The sequence below is a fragment of the Schistocerca gregaria genome, chromosome 3 (genome assembly GCF_023897955.1).
Source record: "Schistocerca gregaria isolate iqSchGreg1 chromosome 3, iqSchGreg1.2, whole genome shotgun sequence".
Taxonomy (NCBI): domain Eukaryota; kingdom Metazoa; phylum Arthropoda; class Insecta; order Orthoptera; family Acrididae; genus Schistocerca; species Schistocerca gregaria.
The window spans coordinates 628,846,638-628,866,375 of NC_064922.1; the positions used below are offsets into that span (position 1 = coordinate 628,846,638).

At 42.7% G+C, this 19,738-nt stretch overlaps 1 protein-coding gene across 1 annotated transcript in view; it reads left to right on the plus strand.

Moving 5' to 3' along the window:
- Positions 1-3,097: 3,097 nt before the first annotated feature.
- Positions 3,098-19,738, plus strand: part of LOC126354448 (uncharacterized) — a 184,170-nt gene continuing 167,529 nt past the window's right edge. The window contains exon 1 of the mRNA XM_050004137.1: positions 3,098-3,214. Within this exon, the coding sequence (XP_049860094.1) occupies positions 3,149-3,214 (66 nt within the window). The 5' untranslated portion in view covers positions 3,098-3,148. The remainder of the gene's footprint in view (positions 3,215-19,738) is intronic.

Below are 19,738 nucleotides of genomic sequence, written 5' to 3' on the forward strand. Positions count from 1 at the left end.
ACTGCCATGCGTTTTCTCTTTTTCTCATATTGCCACTGTCTCCTTCACTCTTTCTCTACCACAACCAGCATTTACCAGTTTTTCATCTCTTTCCCACTCCCACTGTTCCTTCTCTCTCAGCATAAGAAAGCACAAATACGTCTGCATATCAACATTTTTGTAAAACATTTTTAAGGTGTTGCAGGAAGTAGAATGAGGCAGATGGCACCCCACTTTTCCGTCAAAGTCTTTTAATTAACAAGAGCATATGCGCCTTTTTTGCGCATTGATAGGAACATTTTTCCTCCGGTTCCCTTATTTCTTAGGAATTTATCGTAAAAATTACAGCCATTTGCTGTGCATAAGTACTGGGGCAACAGCACCGTCACCCCACATTGTGGGTTACCTACATCAGAGACAAGCATACATTCGGGGGCAAACCTATTATTCCCATTTGATTGACAGGTCATTAACATATTGCTCTGTTAAGTAGATTGGGGGTTGGGGGGTTATTTGGGGGAAGAGACCAAACAGCGAGGTCATCGGTCTCATCGGATTAGGGAAGGAAGTCGGCCGTGCCCTTTCAAAGGAACCATCCCGGCATTTGCCTGGAGCGATTTAGGGAAATCACGGAAAACCTCAATCAGGATGGCCGGACGCGGGATTGAACCGTCGTCCTCCCGAATGCGAGTCCAGTGTGCTAACCACTGCGCCACCTCGCTCGGTTTAAGTAGATTATGACCTTCTGAGAATACTCTGTCCTTAACCTATTGTTTGATAAAGAGGTTTTCCCTGTCACCCCTCCCCCCTCTCAGAAACCCAGCACCACTTCTGATATCAAATTAATTAACCAATTAATTAAATTTATAGAAAAATTGGTGGAAAATACCTCAATTGTGTCACTTTCGGTATTCATGAGTAGATTAAAGTTATTTGGATAGCCTCCTTCACCACTGAATCAATTTTATTGACTAATTAATTAAATCGATGCCCTTCAGTTTTTCTTGCCCCTCCCTTCTGGTAACATTGATTTTTTAGTGGAAATCGATCACAGTTTATAGAATATTGTTTAAACAATTTAAATAACATGTGGTATATTGTTTATTTAAACAATTTATGGGACACATAGCAGCGTATGAGATATAGTTTATTTATTTAAGCAATTTGTTGGGAAATTGACTGCAATATATCGAATATTGTTTAAATAATTTCTGGTAAACAAGGAAATGTGTGGAATATTGTCTATTTAAACAATTTATAGAATACAAGGCTAAGTGTGGAATGTAGTTTATTTACTTATTTAAAGAATTTGTCAGGAAATTCGCTGCACTATTGCTTATTTAAACATTTTGAGGGTGACAAGGCAGAATGGAATATTTAAACAGATGCAGCACTTTTGTTTCCACATCACATAATAAATACCATCAACATGACTTTCTGTCCATAATTACACTGTTAAAAATCTTTTGCACCAACCATACAGCACTGCACACCAGACCGAACACTTCACTGCTCCCCCACATGCAGGCTGCACTACACACACTCGGACCGAGGAATGACACCCCAGATGCTATGCTAATCCAGAAACGAACGCATCAAGTGGGGCAACCGTCCCACACCATGTCGCGTGCCCCTGGCAGGCCTGCACGTGCTCCAATGGAACTGCAGTCAAGGCAGTGTTTACCCGGTAAATCCCTAGCTATGGATGTCTTGGAAATATTCAATTACTCTATAAGATTGTTTGACTAATTAATTAAGTCAGTACCCTTTGTATAGGACAGTTGCTCGTTGCTTCCTATTCATGTATACTGGGATTTGAAGATTTGGCAGGATGCCGTTTTGCAACTGCCCAGTTTCCAAACCTTACCGGATCTTTTCCCCTTGCCTCCTGTTGGTGGATACTGACACAGTCACATCATTTGGAGGAAGTCCATCATGTTGGAGGCAGCTGAAAATTTCAAATTTCTGCTCAGTTCCATGCTATGTCCTTAAACAATCTTTGGATGGAACTGGTGTGTGTGTGCTCGCAGTACCACTTTCAGAAACAATAAACTGATCTATTGGTAATTTGATGTTGCAATTGGGTTTTTAAAGCTCTATGTAACCATTAAGTTGGTTCTCTCTCCTACTTTTGGAGGAAGGGCAAACTGACTGATAGGATAGAGACAACAACAACTAATACCTCAGCAAGACAGAGTCCACTGTGATGTATTCAGAAGCACTAAATATGACACTCTTAAACCTTGATAAAGTCCATAGCAGTAGTTTTCATGGCTAGATGCCTGAGATCGCTGACAACAATTGTACATCCTGCACGGTCACCTCCTAGATGTCCACACACACAGCATGCCTGTCCCCTTGTACACAGGCAGTGCCAAATGCTCAGAGCCCAGTGAAAACTGCCACAGCAGCCTCAGCAGCAATTGTGGACAATCTTGTTTGCCACATTGCACCTCCCCCAGTCACGGAGGGTATTCAGGGGTGATTGTAGTTGCAGGAATTTGGATGTTATCATTACATACAGCGCCAGTACTTGACAGTGATCAATATTGAATCGTCCAATTTTCCACAGAGAATACATGTAACACATGCAATCCCGGTGACAGCCCAATGCATACTGAGTATTATCTAACTATTCACCAATCCAAAGAGCACCACTGCTGGGACATTCACTTGCAGCTGTGGGCAAGAACTGACTTTCTTTGTACCTGCCGCTCACGAGAGCCCTAAGTCGAAAATGCCAGTCGTTCTGCCCACATGCTAACTCTGCCACAGGATCCCCCCCGCCAGATGGCGTCATCCTATAAAACCAGCCACATATTCATCACTGTAATTACAATTCCATGTGACGTCAGGTCCATTTTCAGAAATGATTTCGGTAACAAACTCCAAACTCTGACTACTGCCTCATTACGCACTGACACATTGTCTGTTGAGTCAGAACACTTTCTTCCGGTCACCTGTTAACACTCAACGTCCTTGGCAGTAGCGGGGGAGTACGTGGCGCTAGCGTGGGGGCCGAACGTACGGAACAAAAGATGTGGGCAGCGCAATGCCGGCAGTCGGTAGTCCGCGCGAACACTCCTCTCCCGAGGCAGAAGGCAGGGCAATGGCTGCAGAAGGCGTTGTGTGCATCGTGACCGTACCTTCTGCAGAACTAGAGGCGAAGATGGCGGCCGACTCTGCAGGGGCAGACGAAGACGTTGAAGGGCGATCATGCAGGCGAATGGAGGAGGTGCGTAACGCTGCAGATAATGTTTATAGTAGACCTTAGAGATGATTTATCCAATCTGCACTGTCCAGCTTTTCGGGGCGGGGGAGATTAGCTGTTAAAGTTTTGAAATGATGAAATGACGTATGGTTGTGCAGTACTGTAAAGAATAAATCATCGGCACAAAACTTATTTTTATGTTTGAAGAACACAGTCGTCATAATTCTGCTTTATTCTGTATTACATATTGGCAAAACTGTTTTATTCGCATGTTCAGTTCTTTTGTGTTCGTTGGGCATTATTACGAACTTGCGTCTCAATATTGACAGTATTGTTTACTTTGCGTTGTTCCGGTGGCCTAAAAGTTATTTGTAATTTGTTAATAACAGTCGCAACAAACGACATTTGCGGCTAAGCAGAACAGCCGGATGAACAAACTTAATTTCAATTAATGTTAGTGGTAGCGTAGCCAACTCTGTGATGTTTCTGCTATCCTTACTTTTTCCTTTCTTTGTCAGAATCCTTCACAATAAGTTCATGTACAGTGTTCCAGTGCAACTGTGGGAAGTTTTCATAGTTGTTTTAATGTTTAACCCATACAGACACGTCAGCATTCTCATAAATGAACTGTCTGTGCTGATTTGACTGAAAATTCTCCGGTATCCTTTTTATTTTCACTGTTCTTACGAAAAAAATATTTTCTCCTTTTTTCAGGATCAGTATTATGTAAATAATAAATGAATCATTGAATATTGATAATTTGTACAATCACAATAAATCTGTTGTTAGAATTACACGAGAATGAAAATACGGTACCAGCAACGAGTCTCGATCCAGAGACGCGCTTACGAAACGACGCGATTACTCGCTTGGCTGTTTACTGCTTGAATATTTGGGACTATACAAAGTATATGAGCAGGCGTAAAATTTCCGTACTCGATCTTCACGAAAACGGTTACGTCATCCTGTCTACATGTGTTAAATTCGTGGTAATGCTCTCCGCACCCTGTGAATATGAATCAAATCGGTCAGAGGAAGTACTTCCCTTACAGCACCAAGTGCTTGCAAGTACATACGGCTGCTCAGTGTCGCTGTGAGTAGTGGTGCCACTGTTTTCGCTCACCGTATTTACTGAGAGTGCAATGGGTCCAGCCACACACTGTTACTGGTTTTGGAATTTGAGTAACACTTCAAGGCAACTTCGGGCTAACAGAAAACGTCTTCTGAACGCAAGACATATGACACGCAAAATGTATAATGCCATGTTAGTTTTAAGTAGCACGTCCGTCTAGTCATTTAGCAATAAAAAGAAGCACCGAAAATTGTCATTTATAAATCGTTCTCATTTTACCGTGAAAGTCAGTCATTAATACAGCCCTAATATGGCTACAAACTTGTCTTAGACAAGGTGTATCCGACCCGGGACAACGGGGAGATCCGGGAAAAACCTTGGAATTTCTTCATCCGGGAAAAACCGGGGAATTTTTTAGGATTCTGGGATATTTTCTTTTGTTTTAGTTTTCAGTTAATATTTTGTAATTTTGATTGGTAAGAAATAATACTCTAACAAAGGATATTACTGCATCCCGCTACAGGAGAATATGTTGTTGTTGTGGTCTTCAGTCCTGCGACTGGTTTGATGCAACTCTCCATGCTACTCTATCCTGTGCAAGCTTCTTCATCTCCCAGTACCTACTGCAACCTACATCCTTCTCAATCTGCTTAGTGTATTCATCTCTTGGTCTCCCTCTACAATTTTTACCCTCCACGCTGCCCTCCAATACTAAATTGGTGATCCCTTGATGCCTCAACACATGTCCTACCAACCGATCCCTTCTTTTTGTCAAGTTGTGCCACAAACTTCTCTTCTCCCCAATCCTGTTCAATACCTCCTCATTAGTTACATGATCTATCCACCTTATCTTCAGCATTCTTCTGTAGCACCACATTTCGAAAGCTTCTATTCTCTTCTTGTCCAAACTAGTTATCGTCCATGTTTCTCTTCCATACATGGCTACACTCCATACAGATACTTTCAGAAATGACTTCCTGACACTTAAATCTATACTCGATGTTAACAAATTTCTCTTCTTCAGAAATGCTTTCCTTGCCATTGCCAGTCTACATTTTATATCCTCTCTACTTCGACCATCATCAGTTATTTTACTCCCCAAATAGCAAAACTCCTTTACTACTTTAAGTGTCTCATTTCCTAATCTAATTCCCTCAGCATCACCAGATTTAATTTGACTACATTCCATTATCCTCGTTTTGCTTTTGTTGATGTTCATCTTATATACTCTTATATACACTGTACATTCCATTCAACTGCTCTTCCAAGTCCTTTGCAGTCTCTGACAGAATTACAATGTCATCAGCGAACCTCAGTTTTTATTTCTTCTCCATGGATTTTAATACCTACTCCGAATGTTTCTTTTGTTTCCTTTACTGCTTGCTCAATATACAGATTGAATAACATCGGGGAGAGGCTACAACCCTGTCTCACTCCCTTCCCAACCACTGCTTCCCTTTCATACCTCTCGACTCTTATAACTGCCATCTAGTTTCTGCACAAATTGTAAATAGCCTTTCGCACCCTGTATTTTACCCCTGCCACCTTCAGAATTTGAAAGAGAGTATTCCAATCAACATTGTCAAAAGCTTTCTCTAAGCTAGAAACGTAGGTTTGCCTTTCCTTAATCTTTCTTCCAATACAAGTCGAAGGGTCAGTATGGCCTCACGTGTTGCAATATTTCTACGGAATCCAAACCGATATTCCCCGAGGTCGGCTTCTATCGGTTTTTCCATTCGTCTGTAAAAAATTCGCGTTAGTATTTTGCAGCTGTAACTTATTAAACTGATAGTTCGGTAATTTTCACATCTGTCAACACCTGCTTTCTTTGGGATTGGAATAACTATGTTCTTCTTGAAGTCTGAGGGTATTTCGCCTGTCTCATACTCATACATCTTGCTCACCAGATGGTAGAGTTTTGTGATGACTGGCTCTCCCAAGGCTGTCAGTAGTTCTAATGGAATGTTGTCTACTCCTGGGGCCTTGTTTCGACTCAGGTCTTTCAGTACTCTGTCAAACTCTTTACGTAGTATCATATCTCCCATTTCATCTTCATCTACATCCTCTTCCATTTCCATAATATTACCCTCAAGTACATCGCCCTTGTATAAATCCTCTGTATACTCCTTCCACCTTTCTGCCTTCCCTTCTTTGCTTAGAACTGGGTTTCCATCTGAGCTCTTGTTATTGATACAAGTGGTTCTCTTTTCTCCAAAGGTCTCTTTAATTTTCCTGTAGGCAGTATCTATCGTACCCCTAGTGAGATAAGCCTCTACATCCTTACATTTGTCCTCTAGCCATCCCTGCTTAGCCATTTTGCACTTCCTGTCGATCTCATTTTTGAGACGCTTGTATTCCTTTTTGCCTGCTTCACTTACTACATTTTTGTATTTTCTCCTTTCATCAATTAAATTCAGTATCTCTTCTGTTATCCAAGGATTTCTACTAGCCCTCGTATTTTTACCTACTTGAGCCTCTGCTGCCTTCACTACTTCATCCCTCAAAGCTACCCATTCTTCTTCTACTGTATTTCTTTCGCCCATTCCTGTCAATTGTTCCCTTATGCTCTCCCTGAAACTCTGTACAACCTCTGGTTTAGTCAGTTTATCCAGGTCCCATCTTCTTAAATTCCCACCTTCTTGTAGTTTCTTCAGTTTTAATCTACAGGTCATGACCAATAGTTTTTGGTCAGAGTCCACATCTGCCCCTGGAAATGTCTTACAATTTAAAACCTGGTTCCTAAATCTCTGTCTTACCATTATATAATCTATCTGAAACCTGTCAGTATCTCCAGGCTTCTTCCATGTATACAGCCTTCTTTTATGATTCTTGAACCAAGTGTTAGCTATGATTAAGTTGTGCACTGTGCAAAATTCTACCAGGCGGCTTCCTCTTTCATTTCTTAGCCCCAATCCATAATCACCTACTATGTTTCCTTCTCTCCCTTTTCCTACACTCCAATTCCAGTCACCCATTACTATTAAATTTTCGTCTCCCTTCACTATCTGAATAATTTCTTTTATTTCATCGTACATTTCTTCAATTTCTTCATCATCTGCAGAGCTAGTTGGCATATAAACTTTTACTACTGTAGTAGGTGTGGGCTTCGTATCTATATTGGCCACAATAATGCGTTCACTATGCTGTTTGTAGTAGCTTACCCGCATTCCTATTTTCCTATTCATTATTAAACCTACTCCTGCGTTACCCCTTTTTGATTTTGTGTTTATAACCCTGTAGTCACCTGACCAAAAGTCTTTTTCCTCCTGCCATCAAACTTCACTAATTCCCACTATATCTAACTTTAACCTATCCATTTCCCTTTTTAAATTTTCTAACCTACCTGCCCGATTAAGGGATCTGACATTCCACGCTCCGATCCGTAGAACGCCAGTTTTCTTTCTCCTGATAACGACATCCTCCTGAGTAGTCCCCGCCCGGTGATCCGAATGGGGGACTATTTTACCTCCGGAATATTTTACCCAAGAGGACGCCATCATCATTTAACAATACAGTAAAGCTGCATGCCTTCGGGAAAAATTACGGCCGTAGTTTCCCCTTGGTTTCAGCCGTTCGCAGTACCAGTACAGCAATACCGTTTTGGTTAGGCCAGATCAGTCAGTCATCCAGACTGTTGCCCTTGCAACTACTGAAAAGGCTGCTGCCCCTCTTCAGGAACCACTCGTTGTCTGGCCTCTCTGCAGATACCCCTCCGTTGTGGTTGCACCTACGGTACGGCTATCTGTATCGCTGAAGCAAGCAAGCCTCCTCACCAACGGCAAGGTCCATGGTTCATGGGGGGACAGCACAATAATACTGCAGCAATAAGACGTGAACGAGAGAAGAAAACTAAAATAACACTTAAGTTGCAAAGGAAATGCGCCATGTACACTCCAAAACACAGTGCTCATAGAAGCGTCGGCCAGCAGCAAAATGTGTCAAAGGCAATGACTACGCAATGCTTCCTGACAACAAATTGCCTCCGATGAGCACGACGTCATAACTGTTTGCATTAGATTCGTGTGAGCAGCTGCGAGCGGGCCCATGCGCATCTGCAGTTGAGTCGCGCATGAGCCGTCTCCCGCATCTGGCTATGAAAGTATGGCTATTAGCTGTATAAGCTAGCAGCAAGATGCTACCCGGAAACATTTTATTGGCCCGCGCAAGCTGCCATATTCACTGGGAGCAAACAGGGGTATCTGCCCCGAGCGGCAATTTCAGTCAAGCATTAATCGCCTTGCAGAACAATGAAGTTATTTTTGTCGCTTTGCTAAAGAGATATGGCTTTATTAATCTTTTCGGCTAAGACAGTCAATTTATTTGAAACGTAGTGTTTAATTCCACACTATTGGCTAGTTTCAACTGTTCGCTGCATTTCAAAAGAGCATGTTTTCATCTTATAGCACGTATGGTATTACGCCATAATAAAAACCAAAAACGAGATAATACAGTACTGGTATTCCAATAAAATTTACAACCGAATCTGGACATACGAATGTGCACTTTAAGCCAAATAATGCATTTTAGTATGGTTCACGAAATTCCTCTGATGTCTTCTTTCTTTTATGGCTTAATGTAAGATCTTTTAATGTTTTACACGTGCGAACATAATGGGCTTACTGTGTCATCGTAGCTGCGCAAGCGCGATGACGTCTGTTATGTGGTGCTCTCTGACAGTTGTTGAAATGAACCTCTTTCTAACAGGTGCCGGAAAATATTGCGAATGATTGATTGAAAAGCGTTACTTTCAAAGTAATTTGCCTTTTACGCAAGATGAACTAAGTGCGAGAATGTGCGATGAATTTCTTAAATGACAGAGCATTTGACTCTGAAAAACCAACTATTTGAGGACGACCATTTAGAAAAAATTTCGAGCACATAAGATTAGACATTCAAGTCTGTATTAAAAATTTTACTGGCACATTTGTGTGATGTATCTTGAAGTGTAACACGTGCAATAAAGATCAACGTTATACGTGAAAGTTTAGCTCCTCTTGTAGCTTAATAGTCACCGAGACCAATATTACATGTGAAAGCTCTGCTTTTCTTGATGCAACACTATGTATATTAATTTATACCATTTTCATTTCCTATTGGTGTGTACGCGCTACTTAACAGTGCTAATGCTATTGGCTGAGTACATCGCGTGTCCTAAGCGATGAATATTCGCTGTATCGGCTGGCGAGATCACGTGACATGAGGAATAACTGCCTTACAAAAGCAAATCGCAATTTCGATTTCAATGCTTCGGAAAGTAACATGCAGTGTTTGGTGGTTTGCACTTTCGTAAAACGAAAATAAACAGCGTACAGTATCTTTTTTCCTGAGTTTCGTTTTCTAAAGGCCTGAGAAATTCTACGCCGGTGTATAAAACCATAATCATTCAAATGATTGATAAGTTTACAGTTCCGAGGCAAAATATGTCACATAACACGGAAAAAGTGTATTTCCACCTGGGAGAAAGTGTGGTTTTAACCGGGAAATCCGGTAATTTTTTTTCCTTGCACGCGTATACATCCTGCTCAGATGTCTACCGCTACATCGGCACATAGATTTTTGATTCAAATGTTAAATTTGTTGCTGTCTGGCAAGCACATCATTCGAAATTTGTATCTGTAATAATTAGGGGAAAGGCTGCGACGTTATGATTCTCGATGTAAGATCTTGCACCAAGCCCTTATTAGGTCCGAGTTCATTACAGCAAGCGCACTCATTTCGATCCTTATGCTTATTTCTTTCGTCACAATAAACCAACGCAACATTCCAATAAAGATGGTTTACGTTACTAATAGGCTGTTGATCAGTTTAACTTCATTCTTATCTGTTCTGAGAGTCTACGCTGTTTCGCCTAAAATACCCTTTGCGTAAAAGCACGGTTTTGAAGTCGGTATATTTTTGCATAAATAACACACAGGGAATTTCGATACTGGCTCAAATTAAACTCAAATAATTCGTACACGGGGGAACTCCTACGCTTCATTAAATCTCATTATCCAATCACTGTACACTAACAACGTTTCTCTTGATATATTAGTGGCTACAGAAGACTAGGTAGCACTCGCCTTGATGCACAACTATGATTTTTATTGTGTGCCATGAAAGTGTTCTCATTATGGGTGGCTGAGATGTAATAAATAAGAATCTGGTAGATTTGTTAGGTTCCTGGTTTCTGTATTTCCAACTCTCCAGAAGTAAGCGTGACACGCTGAACCAATAATTAGACAAACTGATATAGTTTGTTGATGAATTATATATCGTGATTTCAAGAAGGCATGTGATTACATATACCGCAAGAACCGGTTCAGCTGTCTCAGAGAGCCGGCCGGAGTGGCCGAGCGGTTCTAGGCGTTACAGTCTGGAACCGAGCGACCGCTACGGTCGCAGGTTCGAATCCTGCCTCAGGCATGGATGTGTGTGATGTCCTTAGGTTAGTTAGGTTTAAGTAGTTCTAAGTTCTAGGGGACTGATGACCACAGCAGTTAAGTCCCATAGTGCTCTGAGCCATTTTTGTCTCAGAGAGTTCGCGGCGTCACAGAAATTCATCAATCTGGTAAAGATCGGCCTGAGTGGAACACACGTTAAGGTGAAGATGCTGTGGAAGATCTTTGTTCCGATGTTGGATGCAACCACCACCGCATCGAGGATGAGACACAGTTATGAGCTAGATGAACAGTATCAAGATGCCAGTATAGCAGGAATCATCAGAAGCAAGTTAATATAGTGGGCTGGATATGTGGTTAGGATGGAAGACGACAGGTGGCCATGGTTGCCCAGGCCAAGAAATCGGTGGAGTCATTGCTTCCATGAAGATCTGGCCGTGGATGTGGACGGATGGCAGATGACATCATTTGATGGATAGAAGACGATGGAGAAGAAAACTTGTAGCAACGCGCGATCCATCGGGCCTGGTAGCTTCGAGTTAAAAAAGAAGTTCTGTTTATTTTTTATTTTATCGTATGGTTAGGGCCCCCCGTCGGGCAGACCGTTCGCCGGGTGCCGGTCTTTCAATCTGACACCACTTCGGCTACCTGCAGTCGCTGAGGATGAAAGGATGACGATGCCAGCACAATACCCAGTCCCTGCGCGGGGAAAATTAGCCGACCCAGCAGGGAATCGAACCCGGGCCCAGTTTCCGTTTGAAGACGATGCTGCAGGGCATATGCAACGTAGCGCGATTCCAAAGTGGGTATATGAGCATCGACATGCAGGCAAGGGATGGTGTGGCATTCATGGCTTTCCGACATGTGTGCGCCAAATGCGGGAACGTGAACTACTGCGGCGTTATTACCAAATGCATCCAAACAGGACCAACTTGCTGTTAATATTTTCTGAGCTGCCGAATGACAGGCACCGGTAGACATCCATCGGTGAATGAACGATGTGTATGGGACAGCATGTCTGTCCAAAAGTGCTACAAGGGCTGCTGCTGTTTCATAACGCAGGTCCCCCCCTCAAACGAGAGACACTCGAACACAAGCCTATAATACTGATCTCTCATCATACGATTATCACACATTCGGTCCCTCAAACAGACTTTGAAGAGTCGACGATTCCAGTCGGATGAAGATGTGTAGCAGGCAGTTACGAACTTCTTCTCGCAACAGGACACAGTGTTTTATCAAACTGGTATCTTCAACATGGTGCATTGGTGGGACGATTGCGCCGATGCTTACGGTGATATTGCCTGATTGACATACCAATTCTGGACTGTACGACCGACGAACGGGAACTTCTCGATAGCCCTTTTGAATTGATAATCTGCAATCCGAGTTACGATACCTGGAGGGAAGGACATCGAGTACCACTATGATTATCTCGATTCCCTGTTCTATCCGCGAGTGGTACATGGGAAAAAGACAATAATGCTCTCCCTTAACACATAGCCTCTATTGTGGTGATCTGAGCATTCCGTAACGGTCTCATGCTTATTAAACGATCCCGTGACGAAATTTCTTTGTATCTTCTCTGTCAGTCTGAGACTGATGAGAAGTATTCATTAATCGATTTTTACAAGTGATTTATAAGTCACTTCTTTCATGGGTGAATTACATTTCATTATAATTCGTCAAATGAATTTCAGTTTGGCATTTGCTTTTTCTGTTGTTTTCTTTGTGTGATAATTCCGCTTTACGTCACCCCAGACCGTCAGTCCTACGTATTTTACGGTTGTTACTGCTTCCAGTGATCTCTGAAGCAATAGCGTAATCGAACAGTTGATTACGCACAATACGTTGCATTTATTTACATACTGAGTCGACTACCAGTCATACATCTGTCACTGATCTTCCGCAGGTCTTGTAACATATCGTTTTACTCTTATAGTACTTTAGCCTTCCTTTAGACAACAACATTGTTTACAAAAAGCTTCATGGACCTTCCGACGCCGTCCAATAGATAATTTATATATACTCCTAAGAAAAAAAGGGGAAAAAAAAGCACCACGAAGGAACTGTTGACGCTGTCAAAAGCGCACAGTCTGCGGGAGTGCTCCAGTGGAGTGTAACAGTGTCGCTACAGTTTAAAATACACGCGAAGAAAAAGAAGGAAAAGTGGCAACGCGAAGGAATTTTCTGAATGGGATGGTAATCGGTAGATGTAATCTACATGTGCAGACAAACAAATGGTTACTAATTCAAAAAACTGGATGATTAATTCAAGAGAAAGAGCTTCACGAATGGAGCAAGTCAATAACACATTAGTCGACCTCTGACCCATATGCAAACAGTTACTCGGCTTAGCATTCATCGACAGAATTGTTATCCTTGTAAGGGATATTGTGTCAAATTCTGTCCAATTGGTGCGTTAGGTCGTCAAAAGCCCGAGGTGGTTGGGTACGGAGGGGGAAGGGGGGGGGGGGCTTGACTATAATGCTCCCAATGTTCTCAATTTGGAACAGATCCGGCGAGTTTGCTGACCAAGATAGGGTCTGGCACGCACCAAGACAAGAAGTAGAGACTCTTGCCGTGTGCGGACGGGCATTATCTGGGCTTACATTTCAGCTAGATAATGCCCGCCCGCACACGACGAGAGTTTCTACTGCTCTTCTTGCCCAACCCTATCTTGGTCAACAAACTCGCCGGATCAAATTTTAATCATTTGTTTGTCCGTACGTATGCATCACTTCTACCGAATTCCGTCCTATCCAGATAATTCCTTCGTGGTGCGTCCTTCTTTATCCTTCACTCAGAGTCTACTTTAAAGAGTAACGACACTATTACACTTCATTGGAGCCCTCTCGACGACTGCACGCCTTGAAAGCACCATCACAGCCTGAAAAGCAGAAAGGATTTGTGATACTTGCGCACTTCACCCGATTTTCACACACACGCACTCGCAGCATCCAGGTACAGCTCATGCCTGCTACACCTGGGGCTAGTAGGCCGCTGGACTTTTTAAATAGAAAGCACGGCATACTACTTCACCTCACTTCCCAATAACCTTACGTCATGTGATGCGAGGCCCTCTGGTTAACACCGCGACTTGTTGCCGAAAGCCTCTGTGGTATGCGCAAAAGACCGCTTCTCTCCATGTCATAACACCTTGCGCGTTTCGCGTTGCTCCCACTTACGACATACTTAACACTTTCACCGTCTTAACCGGTCGTTAACTTGCTCGTACTGTTCCTTAGGGCACCGTTCCTTTCTCAGATTTGGGTGCTTACAAAAAATATGCATTGCAAAGACATATAGTATGCCGTCACAAGTAATTGGGAATCGTTGGTATTCGATTCAAAGCTGTCACTCGTCTAATTTGAACAGGTAGCACCTCCTCTTTTTGTTACATTAACAACGTTAAATCTCGTGTAAAGTCTAAACACTGAATCCTGGTGCACCGCAGGCGAAATGTGTTCTCATCCTCTCTGGAACGAGAACAACAGTTATCGCTGGTTTTCAGGGAAAAAAAACTGATGTGTCTTGCGCCCGATTCTGAAGTTCATCGCAAAGATGCTCGACGTAGTTCAGTCGGTTCTTTTAGCGTGACATCCCAGTAAATCTACTTGTTTTTTTTAGAACTTCCATCTTATTTACACAAAGACTCGGGAAGGTACTGGATAAAGCCAGGAAAAAACAACAAGAGTGTAAGTATTATTCATTTACGCGAAGTTAAGATCTGCACTGTAATTCTGAGCGTGGCGTTAACGATTTTTAGCCGTTTTTCCCTGTAGATCGCAACTATCTAAATAACTAACTACAGCAAATATTTCAGGTTTTAATTCTACATTCTTTAGACAGTCATGCAGAAACGACAATTTCCCGTTTTCGAAAATACACCGAAGAGCCTAATATTGTGTAGGGCCTCCGCGAGCACGCAGAAGTGCCGCAACACGACGTGGCATGTACCAATGTCTGAAATAGTGCTGGAGGGAACTGACACCATGAGTCCTGCAGGACTGTCCATCAATCCGTAAGAGTACGAAGGGACGGATATCTCTTCTGGACACCACGTTGCAAGGCATCCCAAATATGCTTAATAATGTTCATGTCTTGGAAGTTCATTCGCCAGCAGAAGTATTTAAACTCAAAAGTGTGTTTCTGGGCCACTCTGTAGCAATTCTGGACTTGTAGGGTGTCGCATTGTCCTACTGGAATTGCTCAAGTCCGTCAGATTGCACAATGGACATGAATGGATGCAGGTGATCAGACAGGATGCTTACGTACGTGTCACCTATCAGAGTCGTATCTAGGCGTATCAGGGGTCCCATATCACTCCAACTGCACACGCCCCACACCATAACAGAGCCTCCACCAGCTTGAACAGTTCCCTGCTGACATGCTGGGTCCATTGATTCATGAGGTTGTCTCCGTACCCGTACACATCCATCTGCTCGATGCAATTTGAAATGAGACTTGTCCAACAAGGTAACATGTTTCCAGTCATCAACAGTCCTAATGTCGGTGTTAACAGATCCAGGTGAGGGTAAAGCTTTGTGTCATGCAGTCATCAAGGGTACACGAGTAGGCCTTCGGCTCCAAAAACGTATATCGATGATGTTTTGTTGAATGATTCACATGCTGACACTTCTTGATGGCCCAGCATTGAAATTTGCAGCAATTTGCGAAAGGACTGCACTTCTGTCAAGTTCTTGCAGGATCTTTTTCCGGCGATGTCGGTGATTTGATGTTTTACCGGATTCCTGATATTCAGGGTAACACGTGAAATGGTCGTACGGGAAAATTCCCGTTCATTGCTACATCGGATATACTGCGTCCTATTATTCGTGCGCCAGCTATAACACCACACTCAAACTCACTTAAATCTTGATAACTTGCCATTGTGGCAGCAGTAACCGATTTAACAACTTCGCCAGACACTTGTTGTCATATATAGGTGTTGCCAACCACAGCACCGTATTCTGCCTTTTTACATATCTCTGTATTTGAATATGTATGACTGTAACAGTTTCTTTGGTGCTTCATATTTACTGTCATCAAGAAACACCCGAAAAAAACATGATTTTTGGGTACCAAAAGTACCAGTTATGGGGATAACCACTTCATTAATTTATATTCATGGCAAATCGTCGAAATTTTTACCATATGTTCTTAAGATGATACTCTTGGAGAACCGTGAACCTTTTTGCGGTATCGTTATCCATTACCGAAATCCAGCGGCGCAGATTTACTGTACTTACGCATGTAATATAGGGTCTGAGGCGTAAATGTTGTTTTAACTGAGGTGGAGAACACATGGCTAGGGCCAGCGAGATGGTTCTGAGGTTACCAAGCTATTTTTTTAGTCAGCATTTTTCACCAATAAAAGTTCATGGCCCTTTCTCTCTGTATGACGTGTACTTCAGTACTTCACGCCTACAGATGTACAGAAAGTGGTACTGCAGCGACAAAAAAAAGGGCTTAAAAGGGTCTTAACAAGTCTGAAAGGAAATTAGGTGAGGCCAGAAAGACCGCAAATTCAATAAAATAATTTTAATAGCATTTTTACTCTTTTAAGAAACAGATCCTAATCCAGACATATTCGAGGATTTGCAATCAACTAGCAAAGTATCCAGAAAAAAATATAAAGCAAACCATTTTGTGTTAACCTTATATCATGAATACTTATTTGTTGTTCACATGTGTCAAAGTATCTAAATCTGTAGAAGTATATAAAGAAACTGTCTGAAATCCACTGACTCCCAAAATTCGTTTCGTTTAAGCAGCACACCCATCTGCAGCAGTGAAAAGAAAGGAACCAGCAGGAAAAATGCTTCTGTTGGAGCACAAATCCTCGTTAAAACATTCTGCCAGGAAAGCGGGGCACCAGCAGCCACCAAACACATTCCACCTTCCTCGCCAAAAATTTGGGTGTGAAAATATTCTTGCTTTTGAGCTGAAAGAGTGTAGTAGAGAGGCAGCAGATGTGGTAGAGAGAGAAGAGAGGGCCAGTAGAAGACAAAGAGAGAGGAAACAGTGATCTTGGGAGAGAGAAAGAGAGATGAATGAAGGAAATAGAAATGGGACCAAAAAGAGAGTGGAGAACTGATGATCAGTGAGAGGCAATGGCATTGAAAGAGAAAGAGGCGTGGACAGAGACAGAAACAGTGGGACTAAAAGAGAGAGGAGCAGTTATAATGAAAAATACAGATGGGTGCAGAACATACATAGGCTTGGAGGGTCTGGCCCTCCATGACTGGCGAACATTAACGCTTAAATACTGGGGAGGGCATATTTTGGACCAAAATTTTAAACGCCTAGTGGAAAACGTAAGTTGGACCCCTCCAGAATTTTCGAGTTGCCGAGGTACCATGGGGACAGCGTCAGTAGGAAAGAAAAACAAAAGGAAGTGAGAGAACAGACAGTCGCAGTGTGATATTCTATAAATTAATGGAAGGAAAAGAAGATAGTGGGAGAGAGACATATGAAGACAGTGGCAGTGAGAGGGAGATGCTGAGTATGGAGGCTTCACTACAATGAGAGACTGGATAAAAGGATTTAAATGCCAAAATTTTGGTGAAGAATGCAGAATGAGGATGGAGGCAGCTGATTCCCCTCTTTTAAAGAGGAGCATATTCACCTTTTTGGTGTTCCAAAAGCAGCATTTTTCTGCTGGTCAGGAATTAAGGGCGACATAAATAAAAACTGCTGACTATTTTAAATTTTATTGTATGAAACTTGCGACATGTCGAAAACTGAGGAAGTCCATTTTCGCCTCAGAGTCGTTTATGAAGATTTTGACAGTGAATGAGTACTTTATCGGATTTTATTCTACCGATAATATTTCTACATTCATATCTACATCTATACTCTCCAACCCACCGTGAGGTGCATGACAGAGGATATGTCCCATTGTACCAGTTATTAGGGTTTCGTCTTGTTCCATTCACATATGGAGTGTGGGAATAATGATTGTTTGAATGCCTCTGTGTCTGCATTAATTATTCTGCTCTTATTCTCAATCCCTATGTCAGTTATACATAGGTTGTTGTAGTATATCCCTAGAGTAATCATTTAAAGCCTGTTCTTGGAATTTAGTTAATACACTTTCTGGGGACAGTTTACATTTGTCTTCAAGAGTCTGCCAGTTCAATTCCTTCAGGATGTCTGTTACACTCTGCTACAGATTAAGCAAACCTGTGACCATTCGAGCTGCCCTTCTCTGTATATGTTCAATATCCCCTGTTAATCCTATCTGGTATGGGTCCCACACATGTGAGCAATATTCTACAACCAATTACATGAGCTATTAGTAGGCAATCTCTTTTGTAGACTGATTGCACTTCCCCAGTATTCTACCAATAAATTAAAGTGTGCTTTATAGGACACCTTATTTGATCTTGTCCAAGACATTTTAGTGCTGCACAAGTTACCTTTCTCAAAACTCAGAATGCAGAGTGAAAATCTCATTCTGGAAACATCCCCCAGGCTGTGGCTAAGCCATGTCTCCGCAATATCCTTTCTTTCAGGAGTGCTAGTTCTGCAAGGTTCGCAAGAGAGCTTCTGTAAAGTTTGGAAGGTAGGAGACGAGGTACTGGCAGAAGTAAAGCTGTGAGTACCGGGCGTGAGTCGTGCTTCGGTAGCTCAGATGGTAGAGCACTTGCCCGCGAATGGCAAAGGTCCCGAGTTCAAGTCTCGGTCGGGCACACAGTTTTAATATGCCAGGAAGTTTCATATCAGCGCACACTCCGCTGCAGAGTGAAAATCTCATTCTGGAAACATCCCGCAGGCTGTGGCTAAGCCATGTCTCCGCAATATCCTTTCTTTCAGAAGTGCTAGTTCTGCAAGATTCGCAGGAGAGCTTCCGTAAAATTTGGAAGGTAGGAGACGAGGTACTGGCAGAAGTAAAGCTGTGAGTACCGGGCGTGAGTCGTGATTCGGTAGCTCAGATAGTAGAGCACTTGCCCGCGAAAAGCAAAGGTCCCAAGTTCGAGTCTCGGTCGGGCACACAGTTTTAATCTGCCAGGAAGTTTCATATCAGCGCACACTCCGCTGCAGAGTGAAAATCTCATTCAAGTTTGATATTTCACAACAAATTGCTGTGGGTACGATAGCTACTAGTCAGTACCAAAGACACGTTCTGGCTTTCTTCAAACTGCTGTTGATTTACATCTGTGTGGTGAGACAGGATACGAGGTCGTTTTGTGAAGAGCGTAAGTTTTGTGTGTGTGTGTGCGTGTGTGTGTGTGTATGTGTGTGTGTGTGTGTGCGTGTGTGTGTGTGTGTGTGTGTGTGTGTGTGTGTCACGCAGTTGCCTGTCCCTGTCATGATGCATGTACCCTATGCCTCTGTACACACCCCAATCTCACTTCCGTGAATTTCTATGAATCTTCTGCAAGATGTACACGGTTATTTATAAATATCTATTTCTTCAAGGTTTAATGAAAATTCACAGCTATCTGCCGCAAAGTCATAACAATGCACAGCTCCAGTGTGACAAAACACGAAAAAGTAACATAAAGTTCATTGTCCTTGCTGGCAGTCATGGTCGTGGAATTGCTACATGGATCAATGACAGAATATCTGAAAAAGCAACAACATTTGTTAAGCCTTATGCTCCCATGTCTGAAATACACTCCTGGAAATTGAAATAAGAACACCGTGAATTCATTGTCCCAGGAAGGGGAAACTTTATTGACATATTCCTGGGGTCAGATACATCACATGATCACACTGACAGAACCACAGGCACATAGACATAGGCAACAGAGCATGCACAATGTCGGCACTAGTACAGTGTATATCCACCTTTCGCAGCAATGCAGGCTGCTATTCTCCCATGGAGACGATCGTAGAGATGCTGGATGTAGTCCTGTGGAACGGCTTGCCATGCCATTTCCACCTGGCGCCTCAGTTGGACCAGCGTTCGTGCTGGACGTACAGACCGCGTGAGACGACGCTCCATTCAGTCCCAAACATGCTCAATGGGGGACAGATCCGGAGATCTTGCTGGCCAGGGTAGTTGACTTACACCTTCTAGAGCACGTTGGGTGGCACAGGATACATGCGGACGTGCATTGTCCTGTTGGGCCAGCAAGTTCCCTT